This window comes from Atractosteus spatula, chromosome 9 (assembly GCF_055471065.1).
Source record: "Atractosteus spatula isolate fAtrSpa1 chromosome 9, fAtrSpa1.hap1, whole genome shotgun sequence".
Lineage (NCBI taxonomy): Eukaryota > Metazoa > Chordata > Actinopteri > Semionotiformes > Lepisosteidae > Atractosteus > Atractosteus spatula.
In genome coordinates this window covers 16,653,712-16,676,562 of record NC_142714.1, presented here as the reverse complement: position 1 = coordinate 16,676,562, position 22,851 = coordinate 16,653,712, and the positions used below count along the sequence as shown (strand labels likewise).

The following is a 22,851-nucleotide window of genomic DNA, read 5'->3' as shown; positions in this document are numbered from 1 at the left end:
GAATTTGTTTTATGACATTTTTGTTTACCTCCGGGTTGATTGCTTTCTGCATACTTGGAGACTGAATTATGCACCTCAGTTACAGCAAGGTGCTGTTCTGTTCACACTTTTATTTTTTTCATTGGTTTGGCTTTAAGCTTGGATTTTCAATAGCTAGCAAAAACAGTTAACACTCCATTGGATATGACTAGTATTTAAATCTAGCCTTTATAAAAACCTTCAAGTTAGCTCTGCATAAAGTGCCTTATATGAAAACATTTAACGATGCCAACTTGCAATATTTTTAAGTTCTACAAGTATGTTCTTTCATTTTATGTGTTGGTTGTCCTCAGTATAACAAAAACCATCAGTAGTATGTTGTTGGTGAAAAAATTCAGTTAAAATAACAAAAATCAAAGAAAATCATACACATTCTTAGGCATCTCGTTTAAATTGAGGCTAACAGTTTCCAGTTAAAAATGTTGCCATTTTTTTACTTCACTTCCCATGACATAACGTGAACTTCCTGCAATGTCCTTCAGAATTTCTGTGAAAACCAGTCAGAGTCTAAAGGTGTGCAGTGTTTTAAACCTGTTTAACCCTTTAGCCGACAGTCATCCTAATTGTTCTTCTCTGTTGCCTCTGTCTGTGCGTCTCTGCTGGTGTATGCATGGCCTCATCTCCTCAGACGGCACTGTGATGGAGCCGGACATGTCGGCCACTTTCTGTCCGGATCACAAGGCTCCCATGGTGCTTTTCCTGGACCGCGTTTACGGTATCGAGGACCAAAGTTTTCTGCTCCACCTGCTTGAGGTCGGCTTCCTGCCAGACTTGCGGGCATCCGCCTCCCTTGACACGGTCAGTGATGAACCTTCTTCTGTGGATGTGCCTTCATTTGTGTTGAAGTAATCAGTCATCAGTGGTGGACTCTCTGTGGAGTCAGCACACAGCCTGACAATAGCCAGAAGAGCTTATGTGTAGTATAACAAACCATATACTGTATATTACCTGACCATTACTGAAGCTGAAATTATAATAAACAAAATGTGTTTAAAAAAAACAGCTACAGAAAAGAAACAAGGCATGAATTATACAGCTTAAAACTGTGCGTTCATGCTGTTGTTTTACTATTGGACCTATTTCTTTTGTGCTTTTACAACATTTCTGTGTTTTATTTTAATATGATTTTGATATTTCCTTTTCTTCTGAAATGTCTTCATCTTACAAAACCCTGCTATATGCTTGGTAAGGGATGAAATGTCTGAAGTTTTTTACAGCAGCAATCAAATGCAGTGCTTTGCATAAATTTGACAAAATATAAAAATAACACCAATTTACCAAGTGCTACATACAGTATTTCAGTTCTTATTAGTTTAATTAAAAGACACAGAATGTGGCCTGGCTCAAACAATTCCTCTTCATTTTGTAGCTCTGTGGCTGGTGTCCTCAAGTATTTAGCACTGCTTTGAAGTCTTCATTAGCAATTTTCTAAATATTATATTAATTTTTTTATACTTTATTATACCCCATTTTGTAGTTTGCATATTGCTTTTTAGTCATGTTTTTCTATTCGCGAATTCCCTCTGCTCTGGGAGAATCAAAGAGACATGCTGTGATCTTTCTGTAGTTTTTTGTCATGTGCATCTGGAATGGAAATAGCAGAATTCAGCACAGAAACCACTGACTCCATCCTGTTCCAGTTATGGGGTGCTATTGCATCAGATACTGAGCATCTCCTGGATGTTACTTGACTCCTTGGTAATTCCTAAGCTGCGAGAGTCCTTCTAACCTGTAAATGGAGGCTTTTTTACAAAGTTCAATGTTTTGCTAGACTATATAAATATGCAGCACAAAAATGCAAAGCTAAGTCGTTACTCCTATGTAGTATACTTGTTCATTATGAGAGTTTAACAGTAAGTTTAAACTTGATGGCTTTTTCGTTCTCAGTATAAGACGTGTCTACTTGCTCTGTTCCAGGAAGCACTGAGCACTACTGAAACAGCTCTGGCCCTGAACAGGTACATCTGTTCAGCAGTGCTGCCTGTTCTTACACGCTGTGCCTCACAGTTTGAGGGCACAGAGCACTACGCCCCTCTGATCGACTCCACGCTGCACACCATCTACCGCCTTTCCAAAGGCCGCTCACTTACCAAAGCCCAGAGAGATGCCATCGAAGAATGCTTGCTCTCAATTTGTAGGTAAGAATGCTGAAGGGCCACCTAGTGGCACTGTGTGATTCTGCACATTCAGATGGCTATGAAAGTTTTGCTGTACTACTGCATACAGTACTTATAACTTCCAGTATTATAGTTGAGTGTCACTGTTGGGACCTATGTAATATCTTGTATTTGTGATTTTAATTCTTTTTATCTTGCATTCAGGATGTTGGATTTTAAGATATTCTACTGTATTTAGGGGAAAATGCAATCTTCTGTGAAATAAAAGGGAATGTTCCATTCTAGCATTAAGGACATGTTTGTTTAACACATTAACAGGTTACACTAATGACCACTGAATTTGTTACAAACATTTCTCAAGTGTCCTCCGGACATTTTCAGTTTTTACTTAGCCTTATATTTAATGAAATTGCAATGATTCCGCTTAATAGCCATCATGCTGTGTACATTAATTCAAGCCAGAGGCAAAGGGATTATTTGCATCACAAAATATGTTCACATTACCATATCCAGTTGAGGATCCATTGAGTTCTGCACCTTGTAGAATTACAATATGAAATGAGATAAAAGTAACCATTAGATGATTACTGGCAACTTATGACCTTAAAATTCTGAAGAGCAAAATAAACATTAACAAGGTGTGTTACTCTAGTTTGAGTGTCCAATAAAACCATTTTTTTCACCTGAGTGGAGTCCCTTTTCATGCATGCAACATAAGCAGTTGTCCGTTTAATTCTATACACAGATACCTGCGGCCATCGATGCTCCAGCAGCTTTTGCGGCGCCTAGTCTTTGATGTTCCTTTGCTGAATGAGTATTGCAAGATGCCTTTAAGGGTAAGTTCACCATTGTCTACTGTATATGAGTATTGTAAAATGTGATGCTTATTTTCATAATTGTGTAGGACTTTCAGAAAGCTTCACGAACTCTTGGTTATACTGTATGTGGTTCTCATCCATGCAGTGTACAGTACGGTAAAAAACACATTGTACCTCAACTGAGGAAAGTTTGCTGCTCTTGTCTAGTCATATCAAGAAAGACGGGCTTGATATTTTGTTTCTGAGTAAGGTTAGAGGTAGTGATGTCTGCATCAACATAAGGACAAAGAGGTGCTTATTTTGCAGTTTTAATAGTGGTGTTAGAAGAAAAATAACATAAAATGGTAAGTGTAAGTTATCACTTATAACTGCAACAAATTTACAAAGTTATCATGAAAATGCCAAAATATTTTTGTAACAGGAGTACTGACATTCTATTAAATAGATATGACATAGGTAATTTAATTATGCTGATTAACATTTGTCACTAATGGGTTTTTTACCATCCGCGTGACATGCTACTAGAGTGTGTTGCTATTAGAGTGGGTAAAGAATGCAAACAGTGAGTTGTGTTTTCCATCAGATTGCAAATGTTGTTACATGATCAGCATGAAGATGTGTATTGTCCTGTTGGAATGTTAAGACAGGATGAGCCCAAAGGAAGGTCAACAGGAAGGTCCCAGGACTTGATCTGTGTAGCACTGTGTAGTCAGGTTGTCATCAATCACTATAAGGGGTGTTCTATAGCAAATAGACATAGCTGTCCAGACCATCACACATGGGCCTCCCCAATAATCATGATGAAATGTCATGACTCAGGACCTCCCAGATTGTACCCTATTATTGACAGACTGTGTTTGGCTGTTATGTCTCGACATGTTAGAATTTGCTGACTGTGAGCACCCTAAATAGTGAGTAACAGTGCACACCTGATAAGCAGGGCATATTGGATCGTTTCTGTGTTTTCCTTTTTTTGATTTTCACCAGGCTTGACAATTCAAACGGTTAAATCACTGACACCCAAAACATGACATGACACCCAAAACACTTAATCAGTAACCAAAATTGTATAATTTATTTTTTCAAAAACACGCATGCATAAATAGAATGATAGCTTTCTTTTGATACTCAGTTTCTGTATTTGATTCAAAGAAAGTTTACCAAAACACTGAATTATTCAATTTCATGTGTATTTGATTTTGTGTGGAGAAAAACACATTGGGTTGTAGCACTTGATATTCAAGACTGTTTTAAGAAAAGAAAAATGAAGTGCACATGGCTATGGAATCCATATGTGATCCAAATGGCCCATAGTAAATAATCTTTCTACTGTAAAGGGAAGTAGGCAGAGTGAGAAACCAGTGGTAAATAATAAGAGACAAACCTTTCTCCTGGAAAATGTTTTTTTAGATTAAAAAACAAAATAACAAATAAACATTTCCTGCTGAAGTGGTTTACAAGTGACCCATGGCCTTGTCTTCATGAAATCCATGATGTTCATTCAGAATTGCCCTGTGTCACCTCTCCTCAGCCTCCCCCGGCTTGCAGCTCAGGGCTGTGAATGTTTGAATGTGAAAGTGTTTATGACAGCTTTCCGCATCTTCGATTTCTTTTCCCCGCTGGCCCCAGAGAAGGTTGAGTTATGGCCCGGGGCCTGCAGAAACTCAAAATGTCACTCTGTCAGCAGTAGCTCTTGGCTGATCTGCCCCATACATCAGATGTGACCACCATGATGTGTGGCACAGAGTGAGAACAATGTTCACCGCAGGAAAAGACATGTCGGGATCGCAATGTGTGTAACCCCTAAAAAGGCCTCATTTGTTAACTGCCATCTGGACTAGTTCAGGGTACAAATACAAATGATCAAATGAGAAGGCATGGGCTGTCTAAAACTGTGAATGAGATTTTTTGACAGAAATCCACAATAATATTTAATAGAAAACATGTATAGATAATAAGTAATAGGTTTATTCCATGCTGAAAATAAAAAAGCAAGAAAACACAACGTTTCGGCCGTGGAGCCTTCTTGTGAAACATTGTGTTTTCTTGCTTCTTTCTTGCTTCTTTTTTTCAGCATGGAATAAACCTATTACTTGTTCCTTTGCAGCCTACGCATGCTGACGCAGCTACCCACCTAAACATGTATAGATAATTACTTCTATACTGTTTAATAGATTTTAATCACATACTATTTTGTGCAAGGATTACCACAGTATTATAATGTGACTGTAAGGCACTTAATGCTCTGTCCGGCACATGTACAGTAGTTTTGTGCTTCATTGATGTGAAACTGTACAAGCTATTAGCTTGCAAGTCCCATTAGAAAGCAGAAACTGTCTAAAAGGATTTGATTAAATCAGAAATAAACTGGTTTGGGAATTACAATTATCCAAACTTCTTCCTAGGCAATGAATAGGACATATTGTCTCGGAAGCTTACACGATGGGGAATTGATTTTCTGTTGATATCTTTGTTTGTCAGTACGTTGATATGCACAACTGGTTATCTTGTCTCTTATACAGCTATTAACCAACCATTATGAACAGAGCTGGAAGTACTACTGTCTCCCATCAGGCCTGGGCAGTTACGGCATGGCATCAGAGGAGGAAGTTCTTCTGACAAAAAAGCTCTTCTGGGGAATATTTGAATCTCTTTCTCAAAAGGTATTGCTTCACACATACTCCTGGCATTGCCCGGCTTCCCAAAAGGCACTACTAATCTGAATGATTTGTTACAAGAACATGAACTAAACACCATTGTACTATCACAGTTTAAAATGGATTGGCAAAATAATGTATAATTACTGAAATCAGATGCATTATGTGAGAGTGATACTGTATGTTTGCTTTCATTAACAGTACTAATCTTTACTTTTCATTTTTTACTTTCACTTTTTGTTTTCTGCATCTTCCAGGGTCTTAACCTGTGTGAAAATACTTGAACTGTATTAATATCCTACCTGTCATTGCATATATTTTTATACATTTGAAGACTAAAATCAAACTTACAGTTAGAAGAATATCTTACATATTAATATTTGAGACATGTATTTGCTTGAAAATATTAATACATTAACCCTGACACCCAAAGACCAAGAAGCACTGCCAAGATAGCAGTAATGACATGGATATTGACTGATTTCAAACCCTGACTCTGAAAGCATAGAATAGCAGTTGAAATATACAATATTTGTATCATTTTGTGACTCATTCCTTTTTATATAATACCTTGAAAATGATATATAATATATTTTCTGGAATATACTGTATTAAAAGTAGGAAGTTCCATTAGGACTCATATGTTGTAAAAGCATACTCCAATAACAGCAGGCTTTCACACTACTGACTGAAAATATTAGTTCTTGGTTGATTTCTCTAGTATATTGGACCCCTCTTTGATGTAAATTATACTGTTTAGTAGAAAATGCTTTGGTAAGAAGAACTAATTATAAAAATGAATTGAATATTATTAAAAAGTAGACTGATGGAAAGCCACCTTTAAAGATGATCAATCTTCATTAACCACCGCCAGTGATCCCTATGGAAATACTGTAGTCCTGCATCTTCTGCTGTGCCTCTTGCTCTTTCAATGATTTAAGATTCAGCACCTTGATGATGATGGTCCTATTAACTGGATCTGAGCCTTGTGGCTGAATTGTTGCCTGTTACTAACCCTCTGTGTGTGTGTTTCTTTGTTGGGCTACTCCAATCAGTCCCTGTCTCTCCTGCAGAAGTACGATCCTGAACTCTTTAAAATGGCCATGCCTTGCCTCAGTGCTATTTCTGGTGCCCTGCCACCTGATTATGTGGATTCCAGTATAACCACCACATTGGAAAAACAGGCGTCAGTGGATGCCCAGGGCAACTTTGACCCCAAACCTATCAGTACTGCCAAGTAAGTTGCAGGGTTCAATGTAAGACAAATTCAGTCTAGCAACTCAAGTAATATATTGCATACAGTGGTATGTGCAGGTTAAGGTTAAGGTGGGAGTTATTGTAGATAGCAGGGGTTGTAATGAATTCTGGGTATTATGGGTTCAGGAAATTGAGCTGTCTTTCTACTTTTCAAAGTAACTTTCCTACTTTTGTGCAAAGTTAAAGTTTGCAGCCATGGACAACTGTTTTGCCTTTATTATGGCTTATAAGGTTTATTAGTATCACATAAGAAGGAATACCTTTCTTAAACGTGCAGATGCGTGCAGTGGTTGCAATGAATAATGGGTAGAAATCATGTTGTGATTGGAATAGCTAATTAATGTTTGTGCTCATAATACTGTATTTAAATAATGCAAGTGTTGAATGTGATTTTTTATGTAAGTTGTTTTTAATTGTTAAAATCTGAGGATCATCATCTCATATTGTTTTCTTTCTTCTTCATCTTTCAAGTGGGCGGAGTTTTTTGCTACTTATTTTTTACTTTGATGCTGCACATTGAAAATATTTACCTCTGTTGTATTAGGTAGAAAATCCAAAGTGCATTTGATCTTGCATTATTAATATGGAACATTTACAAGGGCTTGTGATAATACTGTCTCACACTGTATGCACACAGCTTCTTCTGACAGCATCAGTGAAACCCTATAGATTTCTAAAGCAGCTAATATACATAATGGTGCAGGTGTTACATTTTATCATGTGAAGCCAGTAGGACAGTACAGCAATACCTCACTTAGATGTGTTTTAAAAAGGAGGGCTGTGGGAATCAGCGCCAGTACAGGCAGTTCTATCCTGAGTTCAAGGAAATGTCTTTTGAGGAGCATTATTTGCTACATATAAGTGACGTACCTGTATGAGGGCTACAGTTTGCTTTAGTTATATTCTGTGGTGGGAGGCACAGTGGTTGCATTGCTGCATTGCAGCACTGGGGCCCTGGGTTCAGTTCCCTGGGTGATATATGTGTGGAGTTTGCATGTTCTCCCCAAGTTTGCGTGGGTTTCCTTCAACACTCCAAAGACATACTGTTACAGTAGATCAATTGGCTTCTGTAAAACTGGCCCTGGTGTACAGTATGTGTGCTGCAGTGGACTAAGTGTATCCTCCCTTGCACCCATTGCTTGCTGTGTTAGACTCCAGCTTCCCCTGCAACCCTGTACTGGATAAAGCAGTTTAGAATATACATGTAAATGGGTGGATATTCTGTAGTTCATTTCTGCCACAGAATATAACTAAAATGCATTTAATATATAAAGGAGTTTTATTTTGAAATTACTGTATAGGCACAGAAAGAATTTGCCCCTGCCTTACTTCAACTGATTGTAGCTTGCATAGGTTGACTGTTGACTGCCTTCATTTCTTCAAATTGGCAGCAGTGGTACACTGATGGGACTATGATCTGCCAGGCCTTGTGATACCTGGATGGACCAGGCTTTGTCCCACAGAGTATAAGGAAAATGAACTACTATAGATCATAGCAGACCATACCACACACAGAGAAGCAGGAGAGGAACTACAAGCAGCACTGGTCATACCATACATTAAACATATGTATCACACTCCACTATAATTAGCTAAGGGCTTGTGCTCAATTACAAAAGAGCTCACGTGTAACACAAAAAAAAATAGAACCGAGAAATATTGTGGTGTGCTATAGAATTAGCATATTTTTTTATTTTTCATTATAAAAGTTAAATCTAACATCTGCATTTCAGGATACATTGTAGTACAATATTATGAGCAAGACTACAATTCCACTTCTCTATTTATGAAGTTATGTAGTTTGTTCTGAAAGTGATGTAATGTATTTCAAATTTCCCAGTATAAGTGATAAAAAGAACTTTCTTTGCCATGCAATTTGTAGAGGGTAGGTTTAATAAGACTTTGCATCTTGCAGTTAATATTTTACAAATCACTAGGACAAAGTAAATTGTCTTTTACTAGTTGTTTTTTATGTTCAGTACTATGAATCTTAATGAATCTGGAAGCAATAACTCTGAACTTTTTTTCAGTATTTCCCTTCCAGAAAAATTAGAGTATATTGCCAACAAATATGCTGAGCATTCCCATGATAAATGGGCTTCAGAAAAGGTAAGAGATCATACTGAACTTTAATGCTTTTTCATCTTCTAAGTAATTTGTGTTAAGATATGAATGTTCCTAAAAATGTGTGATTTTGTTTCACACATCATACTGTTTTAAGAATCTTCAGTATAAAACTATTATTTTATTCAACAAATTAGCTGTTTATTATTCCTCGGTATGTTCATAGTGCAACTGACATTTACACACTATCCAAAAATCTGTCACAACAGTTGTCCTGAACTGACACTTTCTGTCTTTTGGTTATCTAGAACAAATAATTTATATGATGCTGTTTTGCTCAGGCAGAAAACATGCTTTAACTTTCTTGCTGTGTTTTTTTCTCTCACCAGTTGCCAAGTGGTTGGAAATATGGGGAGACTTTAGATGAGAAACTGAAGACTCATCCTTTGCTGAGGCCTTACAAGTCATTAACAGAGAAGGTACTGTAACAGGAGCATCATTCAAGAAGATAACTACACACTAATGAAAAAACAATAAATCTGCTTTTCATTATAAAACAAACAAAATGCCTGATTTGAAACTTGTAAATAAAGTTTGATTCGTGAGCTTATAGCATTGTATACTTTTTAAGAAAGAAAACATTCTATGCTCAGGGAGAACAACTATGATTCTAGAGAACCACAATCTAGCACTTAATAAATCTTCCATAAATCATTCAAAAAATGTTTCAGAAGCTTAAAATGAATTATTCATTTAAACTGTTGAGAGAATTCCTATTGTTTTATAATTCTGAAGAATGACAGCTGGCAATTCCAGAATTTTAAGAACAAACTTAATGAATTGATTAAAACTCAATTGTTCTAAATTTTTAGAATTGTATTATTTATACTGTAGGTGACCTGAAGAAACTTCTGGACAGAGGCTGTATTGGACTTCTTTGACCACAGAATATGCTTTTAGAATAGATTTACAAATTAAATGTGTATTGTATCAGTCTGTGCACAAATAGAGATATTGTATCTGTGTGTCTTTTGTCTCAAGGAGAGAGAGATTTATCGCTGGCCTGTTAAGGAGTCAATTAAAAGCATGCTGGCCATGGGCTGGAATATCGAGAGAACCAAAGAGGGTGAAGTCATGTTTCAGCAAAGGGAAAGTGAAAAACTGCGAAAGATTTCTCAGTCTTCACAGGTATCCAACTTTATCGCAAGTAAACTGGGGCTGCCCACTGCAAATTTGGTAGATACATCGTTTGGATAAGCAAATGTACAGTAGCTGATACCAAAGGAGCTTTCATGACGTGATCAGGAGTGAATGCAATCACCATATTTTTATTTTTTCTTTTCAATGTACAGTATTTTACCCCTAAAATTTTCCGTTTTGAGCTTTCAAGTCCTGATTTAAAATACACCCTTTAAATTGTCTGAAGCATTACAATGTGGCCACACAGTGGCGACACTGATCTTTACATAAAGCTGTGCAGTACTGTATATTGTATCTGTGGCTTTGCCCCCAGAAAATTAAATGATGCATCATAATCCTAGTGTTTTTATTTAAAAAAACTCTTAAAGCAAAAACGGATTGAATCAAACACATAAATTGTATGATGCAGTTCATTCTGTTTAACAATACATGTCTCCAGGGTGCCTTGTATTGGTTGTAATTGATGACTTGCTTCTTCTCAACAGGGAAATGGTTACAGCCCATGTCCAGTTGACATGAGCAATGTTGTTCTGTCCAGAGAGCTTCAGGTTAGTAAAATGTTTAGACTTCTTAAAATAACAATATTTTTCTGTTATTATAAGTTACCGAATGTAGAAACAAACTTCCTTAAAGTTGTTTTTATTGTAACTAGAGTGGAGATCTGTGCAATTTTCATTGAGATGTGTCTATAAACTCAGGTTTGTGTGGTGTTTGTGTTGGGATGTTTTAGTTTTGCTTTGAAACTTGTCATTGTGTTCTTTGACGGACTAGAATCCCCAACAACGAGAGGATAATCATGTGCTGTCAGTACCACTTCCCAGCTCCTAGCATAGGCTTCAGCTGTCCACGATCCTCACAAGGTTAAGTGTCTCTAATAGTGGATGGGTGGAACTTTTATTCTGTATTCATGTAGGAAGTAATATCCCTTAATGTTACATAGTAGATTCTGTTTATTTGGTGGTTATTTCATTTTGTTTTCATTTAGGCAATGGTTGAGGTTGTGGCAGAAAACTACCATAATATATGGGCTAAAAAGAAGAAAATTGAATTGGGAAGCAGAGGTAAGTGATTCCATTAAAAAATTGACAAGAATATTTGATGTATTGCTGTAGTGTAATTTCTTTGCCATCAAATTTTGTTTGGTTTCAACTTTGTTTAGAACACAAGGGCTATTAAAAAAGAGATTTACTGGCTAAGAGGATTTTCCTAAATGTACTAGTTGAACAGCTTCAAATATAAGAAGTTGTTCATCTGGCATGGATTTGTTTTGTTATCCCATTTGCTTTTTAAATCAAACTAACCAGCTGAAACATGCACATTCGAACCATCTGACAACAAATTGTTGCCAGTGCGAAAATAATTTCTTAAAAGCGTTATTAAGCCTAAACGTTTTGAATGAACGGTGTGAAGTCCTATGGTAAGGTGTTTGTCTAATAAACATGAGAGGCACAGTCTGGCGGCCGTCAGTATCTTAATCTGTTTTAATCCTTTGTTCTTCAGAGCAGACTCAGCTGACGCACTGAGTACTTGACTTACCACAGAAAATATGAAATACACAAATCCTGTACTTTGGTGAATTAAAATCACACCAATAGGCTTTGCTTTTCTGATGGATATTTTTTTACAAAAGGTCTGTAACCTGTCTTTGTAGTACTACCCTCTTATAAAACCTGTGATTCCCCTCTCAGGTGGTGGGGGTCATCCATTGCTGGTACCTTATGATACCTTAACTGCCAAGGAGAAGGCAAGGGACAGAGAGAAGGCCCAGGAACTGTTCAGATTCCTCCAGATTAATGGTTATGCCATTACAAGGTGATACTTCCTTCACATCACCGATTACCTCACACAACACTGCTGTGGAAAAGACTTTTACATACAGTACAAAGCTGTGTGTATCATTTACTGTATATTGTTTAACTTCATTATAGTTTTAAATAGTTAAAACAAATCCTTTTTGTTGCAAAAAGGAACAGCAATAAAAGCAAACAGCACTAGAATTTTTATTCTTACACAATTATTATATACAGTACAAATATTTAGGATTAATACCTATGTTTGGAAGAACAGTACTATGTACATCAAAGGCAAAATAAGTGGGGTTAACACTTTGTGATACTTTTTTGGAAAGTGATGATAAAAACTCTGCAGGATCTAAGGGACTGTAGACTGTAGAGTGTTCTTGACACAGAACGTGTTAGGTGTTAATGGGATAGTCTAACAGGGAACATTTAGGGACAGCCCTCACAGGGTCTTTGGAATTTGTGTCTGGATATTGACTCTGTAAAAGTGAAAACTACCAGCAGTACAGAAATGCAGAAGGCCCTCTTGGAGAATTTCATCATGGACTACCAACTGTTATCATGAGACATGAATCATACTTCACACCAAGGAATATTGATTTGTTTTAGCCATATTACACACCTCATGGAGCTCGATATCCCTGTCCTGTTCAGATTCCAGAATAAGAGTTGTGCTTTAGGATGATTTATCACAGCATTTGGTCATATTTCTTCCTCACTTACAGAGACCCAGAGTCTGTATTCTTAGTCTGTATTGCTATAGAATAATGTCTGAAATATTCATGGATAAATGATGACAGATTAATTAGTCTACCTTATGTGATCAATTGTGATGCGAGAATAATCTAGCAGCCTAAATAAATAATCTAGGAGCATTAAATAATAATATCACTGCCCACATTTTTTTATTGATGTGGCATTTATGGAGTAGGTATTAATATAACTTTTTATTTTTTCATCTTGTTTCACATGAAGAGGTTTAAAGGATATGGAGCAGGATGCCTCTTCAATGGAAAAAAGATTTGCATATAAATTCTTGAAGAAGCTACTGAAATACGTCGATTCAGCTCAGGAATTTATAGCTCACTTGGGTAAGTGCCAGGGTTACTGCTTACCATAGATGTATTACCTCCCTTGTTGTAGGCTTTTCCCACCGATAGATGAGGCTTTCAACATGGAACAAATGACCACATATTCCCTGCTGAAGAACTGAAAAATTATTCATGGTATTACAAAAGTAAAATAGCTACATTTCACTCAAAAATATTTAACAAATTTTCTTATGAGCCCTTTTTCCAAGTCTCTATCAGTGATGGCAAAAATATATTACAGTGGCAGAAAGATGTATCTGATTTAATAAATGTGCAGAGTGCCTCCAAGTGCTTTGTCTTCATTTTATCTCCTTTGCTCAACTAACCCTATTTTCTTTCCTTATAAGAATATGAGATGTTATGATTGAAGGATTAGTCAAGTAGTGTGGACATACATTGTGAATGATTATTGGTCACAAATCCTGTTTCTTTTCTTGTGAATGGTTTTTGTCAGTTCATTTTACCTGCTGGTCTGATGAATTATTTGGCTTGGGTGATCATCGTGGTGTGGTGCAGTGCATCACTTACTTGAATGCATCTTTTACAGAGGCTATGGTTAGCAGTGGTAAAGCTGACAAATCACCACATGAGCAAGAAATCAAGTTTTTTGCCAAGGTATGATTTTTTCTCTCTAGCACTGAACAATTTAATCTTGCGAGCAATTTAAGTCTATGCACCATAGACTTCTTTTGGAAGAAAAATGTGTTTGATTCATATTTGATTATTAATGTTTTATGGATGTATGGTACAGTATGTTGCTGTTTTGCCAAGTCTTTGTTTAGCACTGTGCTGTACTTGGCAAGCCTTCACATTTAGTTTAATCTCAGTTCATACCATATTTGCTGGAATGTATTCAGCTTCATCCAGGTCTCTGAAGTGTTCGTTTTAAGCTGATCTCCCCTCTTGATTTTCTTTTGTCCAGGATTTTGCACTTATTCTAGCTTTGCTTTTTTGTGATCTTGAAACCTGAAACTTTGTTAGTTTGTTCTAAATTTAAAGTTAGTTACTGACTCATATCTCAAAGGCATGCTTTCAAAAAGAGACTCTATATTATTCCTGTTTTGCATTTTAGAAAGCAGTTGTTTTCATCAAATGGAATTAGTTCCTCCGAATTGAAAATTATTCATTCTTTCTTTTGTTTTACTGTGTCATGTTGCCCTTGTTTAACTAAGATTTGTTTCTTCTTTGTTGCTTTTTTGCACGAAAGATACTGATAGGCGTCAGTTTAGCAATAATATTATATCTCATAACAATAATATTATTCCTTTTTATCTGGTATTTGACCTTTATCATTAATTCTAGCATTAATGTTGTAGGGATTTGACAAAATTAAAAACTGTTTAAAACAACAGAAATGTTTTAATTTTACTCTTGATATTTTGGAATTAATTTAAGGGTATCAAATTAAATTGTATTTTCAATTAATGCATAACCTAATAATAATTGTTTCTCTTTAGCCATCTTCACTTTCGTCAAAACATAATATACTGACCCTGCTGTTTTTGCACTAGTGATGTCAGACATTATTTATTTTATTAAGCCCTCAGAAATTCATTCTGTACCCACCTTCATTTTTCCCTTTTAACATCCTTAGGTTCTTCTTCCGCTGATAGACCAATACTTCAAGAATCATTCTCTGTACTTCCTGTCATCTCCCATTAAGACCCTGAGCAGCAGTGGCTATGCTTCCAACAAGGAAAAGGAAATGGTGACCAGGTACTACTCCCCTTAGCAAGTTAGCACGGTTTCCTGCTATCCACTCTCATCATGGGGCTGTGAAGCAGCATTACCCTTTTCAATTAAGGAACCATCTGGACAAATACGTTGTTGTGTATAGAGATGTGTGAAAAAAATACATATGAAAAAAGGCAGCAGAAGACTCAGTCATAAGGATTTGCACTTACCTTACATTTCAGCTATGATAAATCCACATATTATAATATTCAGTTAGTCTTACTGCATTTTACACTTTTCATTTAACACTTAGTCTTAGGCTTGTTCAAATAAAAAGTAACTGTATCCACAAGAAACTATTTTTGTGGTTTTGCAGACCATGATTAGAGCTACAGTACTTCCATTACAGTTTAGTTTACAGATGTGTGTTCGGGTGTAACCTTTCCTGGGACTTGCCAAGCTAAACTTTTTCTTTTGCCTTTTCCCTTCATTGGCCTTATCTTTTTACTGTTGTCTTTCTCCTCTCTCCTACATTTTTTCAGCCTGTTCTGTAAACTGGCAGCTCTTGTCAGGCACAGGATTTCTCTCTTTGGTAAGAAGATAGCAGCATACTGCATATACAAATTGCACTCAGCTGACACCTAGAGTATCATCACTATTACATTGTTGTAAATACTTTGTATATTGTTAAAAATGCAAATGGCATATTGATAAGACAAACTGTTTAAATATGAGATATACGATATGCTGTAAATGAAAAATAAAATTCTTGCTATGTGGAGTTCCACTGATGGGACATCGGTTTATTCCCCATTTGTCTTTGCTGGTAGTTAATTTTGGTCAATATTTTTTAGTCATGACCATATAAGTATTAGAATTACTTTACATTAAAATTAAGTATTTCTGTGCCTTTTCAGCTGTAATTGTGTGCACAGGTCATCCCCTAGGACCAAGAATTAAATGCCTGTATTTAATAATTTCACTTAAATATATCAGTTATGATAGATACTGTCACTTATGAGGGGAGGCGACAATTTTTACCTTAGTGTAATTTTTCTGAAAATCTTGAAAGAGTTGTGTGGTTCAATATAAAACAGTTCAGCCTCAACTTTTGGCTCCTGTTTAATATGGTTAAGATGACATATTTAAGACACAATGGAACATTTTGTCATTTTAAAGGGAGCGACTCTGCTACAATGGTGAGCTGTCTGCACATCCTGGCACGAACCCTTGATACCAGGTATGTTTCTGGGTATAATTAATTTTCACATACAGTGAGCATCTTAGCCTTAAAGTAGCTGTAAGAACACAACACCCATAATGATACCAGCTGATTACATACTGTGGCATTTCCTTCATCCTTACCTCAACAAGACAACTTTAAATCTCTTTATTTTAGTCTGGAAATGTATCCAATTTTAATTAATTTATTCCTGAACCTAAACCCTGAACCTAAACCCTTCTTTAAGAACCTAAAACTGTGAAGTATCGATAGAGCTTTAGTAATGCAAGGCACCAGGACACTGAGATGATATGGCATAAGCAGTATTTCTTATTATTTGAATCTATACATTGATCAGCTGGCTGCACTACAGTACTTGAAGAAGAATGCAGAACAATGGATCAACAGGTCTGAACTTCGTCACCAGTATGCTTTAGACAATATTCATTTGTCATAAAATTGTAAAATCAGTCTTGGTTGGTTGCCTGTATTGTACAAAAAAAATTTAATTGTAGCCTTTTTATATTTGGACAGAACTGTGATGAAATCAGGGTCAGAGCTTGTGAAAGCTGGGCTTCGAACCTTCTTTGAGAGTGCAGCTGAAGATCTGGAGAAAACCCTGGAGAATCTGAAACTGGGGAAATTCACCCACTCCAGAACCCAGATGAAAGGAGTTTCTCAGAACATCAACTACACCACTGTAGCCCTCTTACCCATCCTCACATCACTCTTTGAGCATATCACACAGCACCACTTTGGCATTGATCTCATTTGTAAGTACTTCTGTTCTACTGTTTTCACTAATATCAAAATTTCAAATAATGTCTATTACAGTATGTGTAGCAGTGATAGTCACTCCTTGTCTTAAAATATCACAGTTCTGCAGGTTTCAATGGTACCTTAAATGTACTGTAAATTATAAAAAATTGGCAACATGACTTAGAATTAGAATACACTTCTTACATAACGTGAAGTACTACACTGAAATAGAAATTCCCTAGAAAGGGAATATAAAAATGATACCTTACATTTGCTTTTCCTGATTTAACATTCTTTTCAGTGGACGATGTTCAGGTCTCCTGCTATCGTATCCTGTGCAGTCTTTACTCCCTGGGGACAGGAAAGAACATCTACGTTGAGAGGTATTTGATTGTTGTAGCAAAAATATATAAAACACCTCTCGATTGGGGTTGTTAATTTTTATACAGTACAACACTGTGAATCATGTGAATCTGGACAGAGATTTCTTTACATTAGCATACTAAACTCAAAAAAGGTTACAAACAAGTGGAGCCTGTTTGGTCCATGTGGCCTGTTTGGTAGTTAGTAACCAAGTGATCCAAGGATCTCATTGAGCCATTTCTTGAAAGAAGCCAGGGTATTGACTTCAACAGCATGGCTGGGCAGCTTGTTCCTTACTTCTACAACTCTTACTGACATGTAAGTTATAAACCAGTTTGTTGGCATCAAGGAAAAGTCATTTAGGGGAGGTAAAGGTTGTGGTAAGAGATTGGGATCAGGCAGGTTTTCTGGTTCTTCCTGATTCTGTTGTTCTGGTCCTGCAGGCAGCGTCCAGCCCTAGGAGAGTGTTTGGCCACCCTGGCAGGAGCTATGCCCGTGGCTTTCCTGGAGCCTCACCTCAACATGCACAACCCTCACTCCGTCTTCAACACCAAATCTCCGCGGGAGAGAGCCAGTATGTGGGACAGGAATTGGTTTACTCCAAAACATACTTTCTAATACTGAGTTACTTAGTCCACAGACAAACAATATATAAATACAGTATAAAGCATTATAGTCATACTTAAAAACATTTTCTCAGTACTATTATTCTGTTGACTAGCCTTATCCGATTAAGAATACAGGGCTTGTTTGTAGACACATATTTACTTTCCATATCTGATTCCAAGCATAGTACAGAGTAGCACTGGAGCTGCAACTGACATGGCAAGAGTGACCGTTTCCTTTTCACATGAAGATCAGGGGTTAACCAGGGACCATTTAAAGTAGCCAGTTAGATCTATTTTGCATGTTTTTGGGAGAAGTGAGGAAAATTGGAGAAAATCCATAGGAAAACGGGGAGGACATGTGTTTAGCTATGAGAGGAACCATGACACTTAGACACACAGGTGTCCAAAGCTGGAAATAAGCCCAGCACTATGGACTATGCTAACTCACATTTCACTGTCTTGCTCTTATACCGTGTTTTCTAAGAAATTTAATACTTCAAATAGTTTAACTGCTGAATGTTGTATCACATCGTTTGTCTTAAGTAGATTTACATTGAGCTTCTTTTTTCATAATCTGAAAATCTTCTAAGCTAATGTTTGCTTTAAGCATTGAATGAAAGAATAAATTATAGAAAAAAAGCACACATTAGCTTTCTTATTAACAGATGAGGTGTGGCCCTTTGTATGTAATATGCTGATTTGTAAACAGTTCTAGGGATGCCTGATACCGTTGAGGAAATGTGTCCTGAAATGCCACGCTTGGATGGGTTAATGAAGGACATAAATGATATGGCAGAGTCTGGTGCCCGCTACACTGAAATGCCCCATGTCATCGAGGTCATTCTGCCCATGCTGTGTAACTATCTGTCATACTGGTGGGAGAGAGGCACAGAGAATACTGAGAGCGGTAGCCCCTGCTGTACCATGGTCACCTCGGAACACCTCAGCATCATCCTTGGGAACATCTTGAAAATCTTAAATAACAACCTGGGAATTGACGAGGCATCTTGGATGAAGAGGATTGCTGGTGGGTTGTGAATGAGCATGTCTTGGTTCTTAGTAGATTTATTTTCAGGACAGTTTGCTGTAAGGACCTTTATACAGGTATGCTTTATATGCTACAGTATTTACAATAATGGTTATTGCTTCATTATAACATTGTACCTCAATGGCCTGCAGTGATATTTCAGAGTGTCTTTATAAGTTTATGGAATTGCTGTTATTGTTTGTGATTAAGACCCAATGTGCATAGCGCCTTTAGCATGTCAATTTGTTGAAGTAAAATATGATAAAATTATGTTTAATGAGCTTTATGAAAACCCCTGTTTTGCAGTGTACGCACAGCCCATTATTAGCAAGGCCAGAGCAGACCTGCTAAAGACGCACTTCCTGCCCACGCTGGAGAAGCTAAAGAAGAAGACAGTGAAAGTGGTGGCAGAGGAGGAGATGCTGAAGGCTGACAGCAAAGGAGACACGCAGGAGGCTGAGCTGCTCATTCTGGATGAGTTTGCCGTGCTCTGCAGGGATCTCTATAGCTTTTACCCCATGCTGATACGTTATGTGGATAACAACAGGTACTCAACCACTGCTCTATTTCTTAAATTCTTGACTACAAGACCTTTTGTTCCCAAAATGCCATAACCCAAATCACCATGTTGGCTTAATATATATCCTCTTCTGACCTTATCCACGAAAGTCCAACAAGATGATTCCAGTCTGGGATTTAGATGTTTAATATTCTCTGTTTTAAACTATCAGGAGAATTTCAGGTGAGCTCAGTGGTATCAAAGTGCTTTTTTCAATTAAGAATTGAAGCTCTGAATAGGCAGGGAAATGATTGCCAATTAAGTACACATTCTGTAGAACACAAAAAGCACAGAGAATTTCTTGTCTGGACAGTCAAGAGGCTATTATTGCATCTGTTATGCATAAATACAAATAAATGTTGAACAGCTGCATCTTAGAGTTATTCTGTATTATTTCTTAACTGAATTTCAGGTGACAGTGACTTTGTGTTTTATTCGAAAAGGTCCCGCTGGTTGAAAGAGCCTGATGCTGATTCTAATGAGCTCTTCAGGATGGTCGCTGAAATATTCATCCTTTGGTGTAAATCACATGTAAGAGTGTTTTCATTGAAATAAAAGATGATTGTTAATGTTGATGATGAAATCAACTAGAATATAAGGCTGGTTCAATTAAAAACAGGGGTTTAATGTCAGAGAAGGCCATGGCTTTCTTTCCATTGCAGTTTTAAATGATGCACTTTTACAACATCAGTTAACCAGTCGATACTGTAATCAATGGCTGTCAGATTACCCTGATAATCTTATTTGCTCTTCTAGTATAATTACTAGTTATAATTTTGTAATATAAATTTGGACTAACTGTATGTTAGAATCTCACACAGATCACATAAGTATGTGATTGTTGTTTTTAAGGCCTGTAAACTGTTATAATACAATACAAATATTTGCAATTTTATTATGTAAGAATATCAGAGGTGGAAATCCCACTTCTCGAAGGTGAGGATCCAGCAGGTTTTTCAGGGCTCTTTAAATTATCCACAGCTGCAGACCTTTGATAAGTGTTAAACTGATCCCATTATGCTTATTATGTTTAATGATAATTATATCATATTTTATGAGCAGAGGAGAACTTTCAGACACTGTGTCCATCCCTCCAAATGTAATGGAGTTGTGTCCCACTGAAATAGATCATAAATTGTCACGATCAACTTTCAGAACATATTTCCTGCTTAAAGTATACATAGTATCATAAACCGTATTAATCAAAAAATGAATTTGATGCTGTAGTCTCAAGCACAGTTCATTGGAACATACATATGATGTTATTGTTCATATGCCATGATTTGGTCACTACACGTTTTGATAGTGAGTAAATGTGGTTTGGTCCAGTATCGAGTTAGAGCTAGTGGTCTGCAAGGACTTTGATACTGAGATCTCCTCTGAGACTAGGAGTTAACACTTCAAACACTGACTTGTAAGGCAACGGTGTTCAGAGTCACATTGTTTGTACAGCACATATCAATGCTCCTTTTATATATCAAAAAGCAGCATGTATACAGTAGGTAGTGGATGACAGAAAGTCAATTTACATTGGGTTTCTTTGCTTTTCACAGAACTTTAAGAGAGAAGAACAAAATTTTGTGGTTCAAAATGAAATCAACAACCTGTCCTTCCTAACAGGAGAAAACAAGACCAAGATGTCTAAGGTGAGCCATGATAATGTTATACTTGTTTTTTGAAGTGGGGATCCATGTTAATCTATATCACACATACCTGTTCATTCACAGGAATTGTACCTGAGCCAGAGAGATCTTCATTGCATTGAGTACAGTAGCTTTATAAATACTATGGTAATTTCAATGCAGTAGCTTTATAAATACTATGGTAATTTCAATGCAATGTCTTCAACAGTACTTAGTGATCTCTTTCTGGTTATACTACTGAGGCATTTCTGAAGTAAGTACTCTAGTAATTGTAATAATACATTTCTACTAAACAAAAATGTAGTACATTTACAGTTATAACATCCTTTTATTCTTACTAAATTAATCTTATGTATGCTTTACAAAACTGTTTATTAGTCCTTTAACAGAATTGCATTTGCCTTAATTCATGGAACACTACAATAGTTTAATGCTATAGTTTAATGTTGATTGTGTCTTGTAGTTGTTTTTTATTGTATAATTACATTTTCATTGTTTTCTCTTTCATACAGTCCATGCTCTTAAAGGTACAGGTCAGAATGCATGTGTACTGTACTTGTAGCAAGCCTTTTTTTTATCTGCCTGGCAGCAAGCAGAAGAATGTATCTTTTTAGGGGCAATCTAATGTTAGGTACAGTATGTCATATACTGTATGGTAGGGAAGTTCTCTGTTTGCCTTCAACATGAGCCACCTGCTAAATGTGTTTTAACATTGTTATATTTAAAAATGTTGGCAGTCATAACTAACCAGTACCATACAAGCAATCCAATCTTATTGGTTTGTTTATTACATTATGCCTACAATTGGTCTTAAGTCTTATTCAGCTGTTAAACAGACCATTGATGTCTGTGAAATAGTTGAATATTTGTTACCGAGTTCTTGAGATTTCTGCAGATTAAAATATGTATCACTTTTATGCCAGCTCCTTGAATATGGTTTTATTTGACTTTTACAGAATATTGTTAGTCTTTGCTAATGCATCTTTCCAAGCAAAGCTTTTGAATAAATGCTTAGCTTGCAGACGTACATGGACTGGTATGCAGGCTTTGCTTAACGGCTGTCATTCACAGTAGAAAATGTTACTAGAGCCAAAGAAATAAAAACTTTGAAAGCCTACAATAATTTCTTCTCTGCTCTACATTTCTGCTGTGTCTGATATTCATGCTACATTGATAAATCAAAGTGGCTAGTTCTCAGATTCATCTCCCTTCCAAAAAAAGTACGGTAGTCTTCCATTGTTTGATGATAGTCCAGTTGCAATATTTAATTTAATGGAAAATTCATATTTAAATAAAAAAACATGTTCCACAAGTTTTCTGGTTTCTTTGATAATCACCTGGTGCAGTACCTATAACAGCACAAACTTTTTTGTTAGAATAATCTGAAAACAGAATCTACTCGAAACTGGAAAAATTATCTATAAGGTAGGAGGGGGGGAGGTTGCAATTTAATTTTCTTTTTCTCAATCAGTCCTACTGAACACAGCCAATGCTAAAGGGACTTTTTTTAAAGGAAGACACGTGTTGATTTTTCTTCTACCAGACAGGAGGCCAGGACCAGGAGAGAAAGAGGACAAAGCGCCGTGGGGAGTTTTATTCCATCCAGACCTCCCTGATTGTAGCAGCCCTTAAAAAGATGCTGCCAATTGGCTTGAACATGTGCACTCCGGGTGACCAAGAGCTCATTTCTTTGGCAAAATACAGATACAGTTTGGTAAGAGTATGATGCTAATGAATTTTAACCAAATGCATAGTGAGTGTTATTTCAGTAATGTGTGTTTTTTTTTCAGTTTCATTGATACTGTAGGTGCAACATTTATAAATGCAGTGTTTGTTTTAGATCTATCTAAAAGACATACAGTATCTGTCTGCTGCTATTTTGGTTTGTTGAACTTGTTTAATAAAGGTTAGGCAGCATCCACCTAATCACCAAATATGTTATTCACATAACCTG

General features: G+C 36.6%; 1 protein-coding gene across 5 annotated transcripts in view; it reads left to right on the top strand.

The window, feature by feature from the left end:
- The window catches only part of LOC148828300 (ryanodine receptor 3), a 175,379-nt gene that overhangs the window by 122,291 nt on the left and 30,237 nt on the right, over positions 1-22,851 (top strand). For all 5 annotated transcript variants that reach the window (XM_088924859.1, XM_088924857.1, XM_088924858.1 and 2 more), the window contains 24 exons: positions 668-837; positions 1,957-2,177; positions 2,902-2,992; positions 5,497-5,637; positions 6,705-6,868; positions 8,919-8,997; positions 9,342-9,431; positions 9,994-10,140; positions 10,638-10,700; positions 11,138-11,213; positions 11,841-11,964; positions 12,927-13,042; positions 13,590-13,657; positions 14,637-14,758; positions 15,259-15,308; positions 15,896-15,956; positions 16,473-16,711; positions 16,999-17,080; positions 17,504-17,634; positions 18,378-18,695; positions 19,002-19,242; positions 19,698-19,785; positions 20,808-20,900; positions 22,441-22,611. In XM_088924859.1, the coding sequence (XP_088780985.1) occupies positions 668-837; positions 1,957-2,177; positions 2,902-2,992; positions 5,497-5,637; positions 6,705-6,868; positions 8,919-8,997; positions 9,342-9,431; positions 9,994-10,140; positions 10,638-10,700; positions 11,138-11,213; positions 11,841-11,964; positions 12,927-13,042; positions 13,590-13,657; positions 14,637-14,758; positions 15,259-15,308; positions 15,896-15,956; positions 16,473-16,711; positions 16,999-17,080; positions 17,504-17,634; positions 18,378-18,695; positions 19,002-19,242; positions 19,698-19,785; positions 20,808-20,900; positions 22,441-22,611 (3,146 nt within the window). The remainder of the gene's footprint in view (positions 1-667; positions 838-1,956; positions 2,178-2,901; positions 2,993-5,496; positions 5,638-6,704; positions 6,869-8,918; positions 8,998-9,341; positions 9,432-9,993; positions 10,141-10,637; positions 10,701-11,137; positions 11,214-11,840; positions 11,965-12,926; positions 13,043-13,589; positions 13,658-14,636; positions 14,759-15,258; positions 15,309-15,895; positions 15,957-16,472; positions 16,712-16,998; positions 17,081-17,503; positions 17,635-18,377; positions 18,696-19,001; positions 19,243-19,697; positions 19,786-20,807; positions 20,901-22,440; positions 22,612-22,851) is intronic.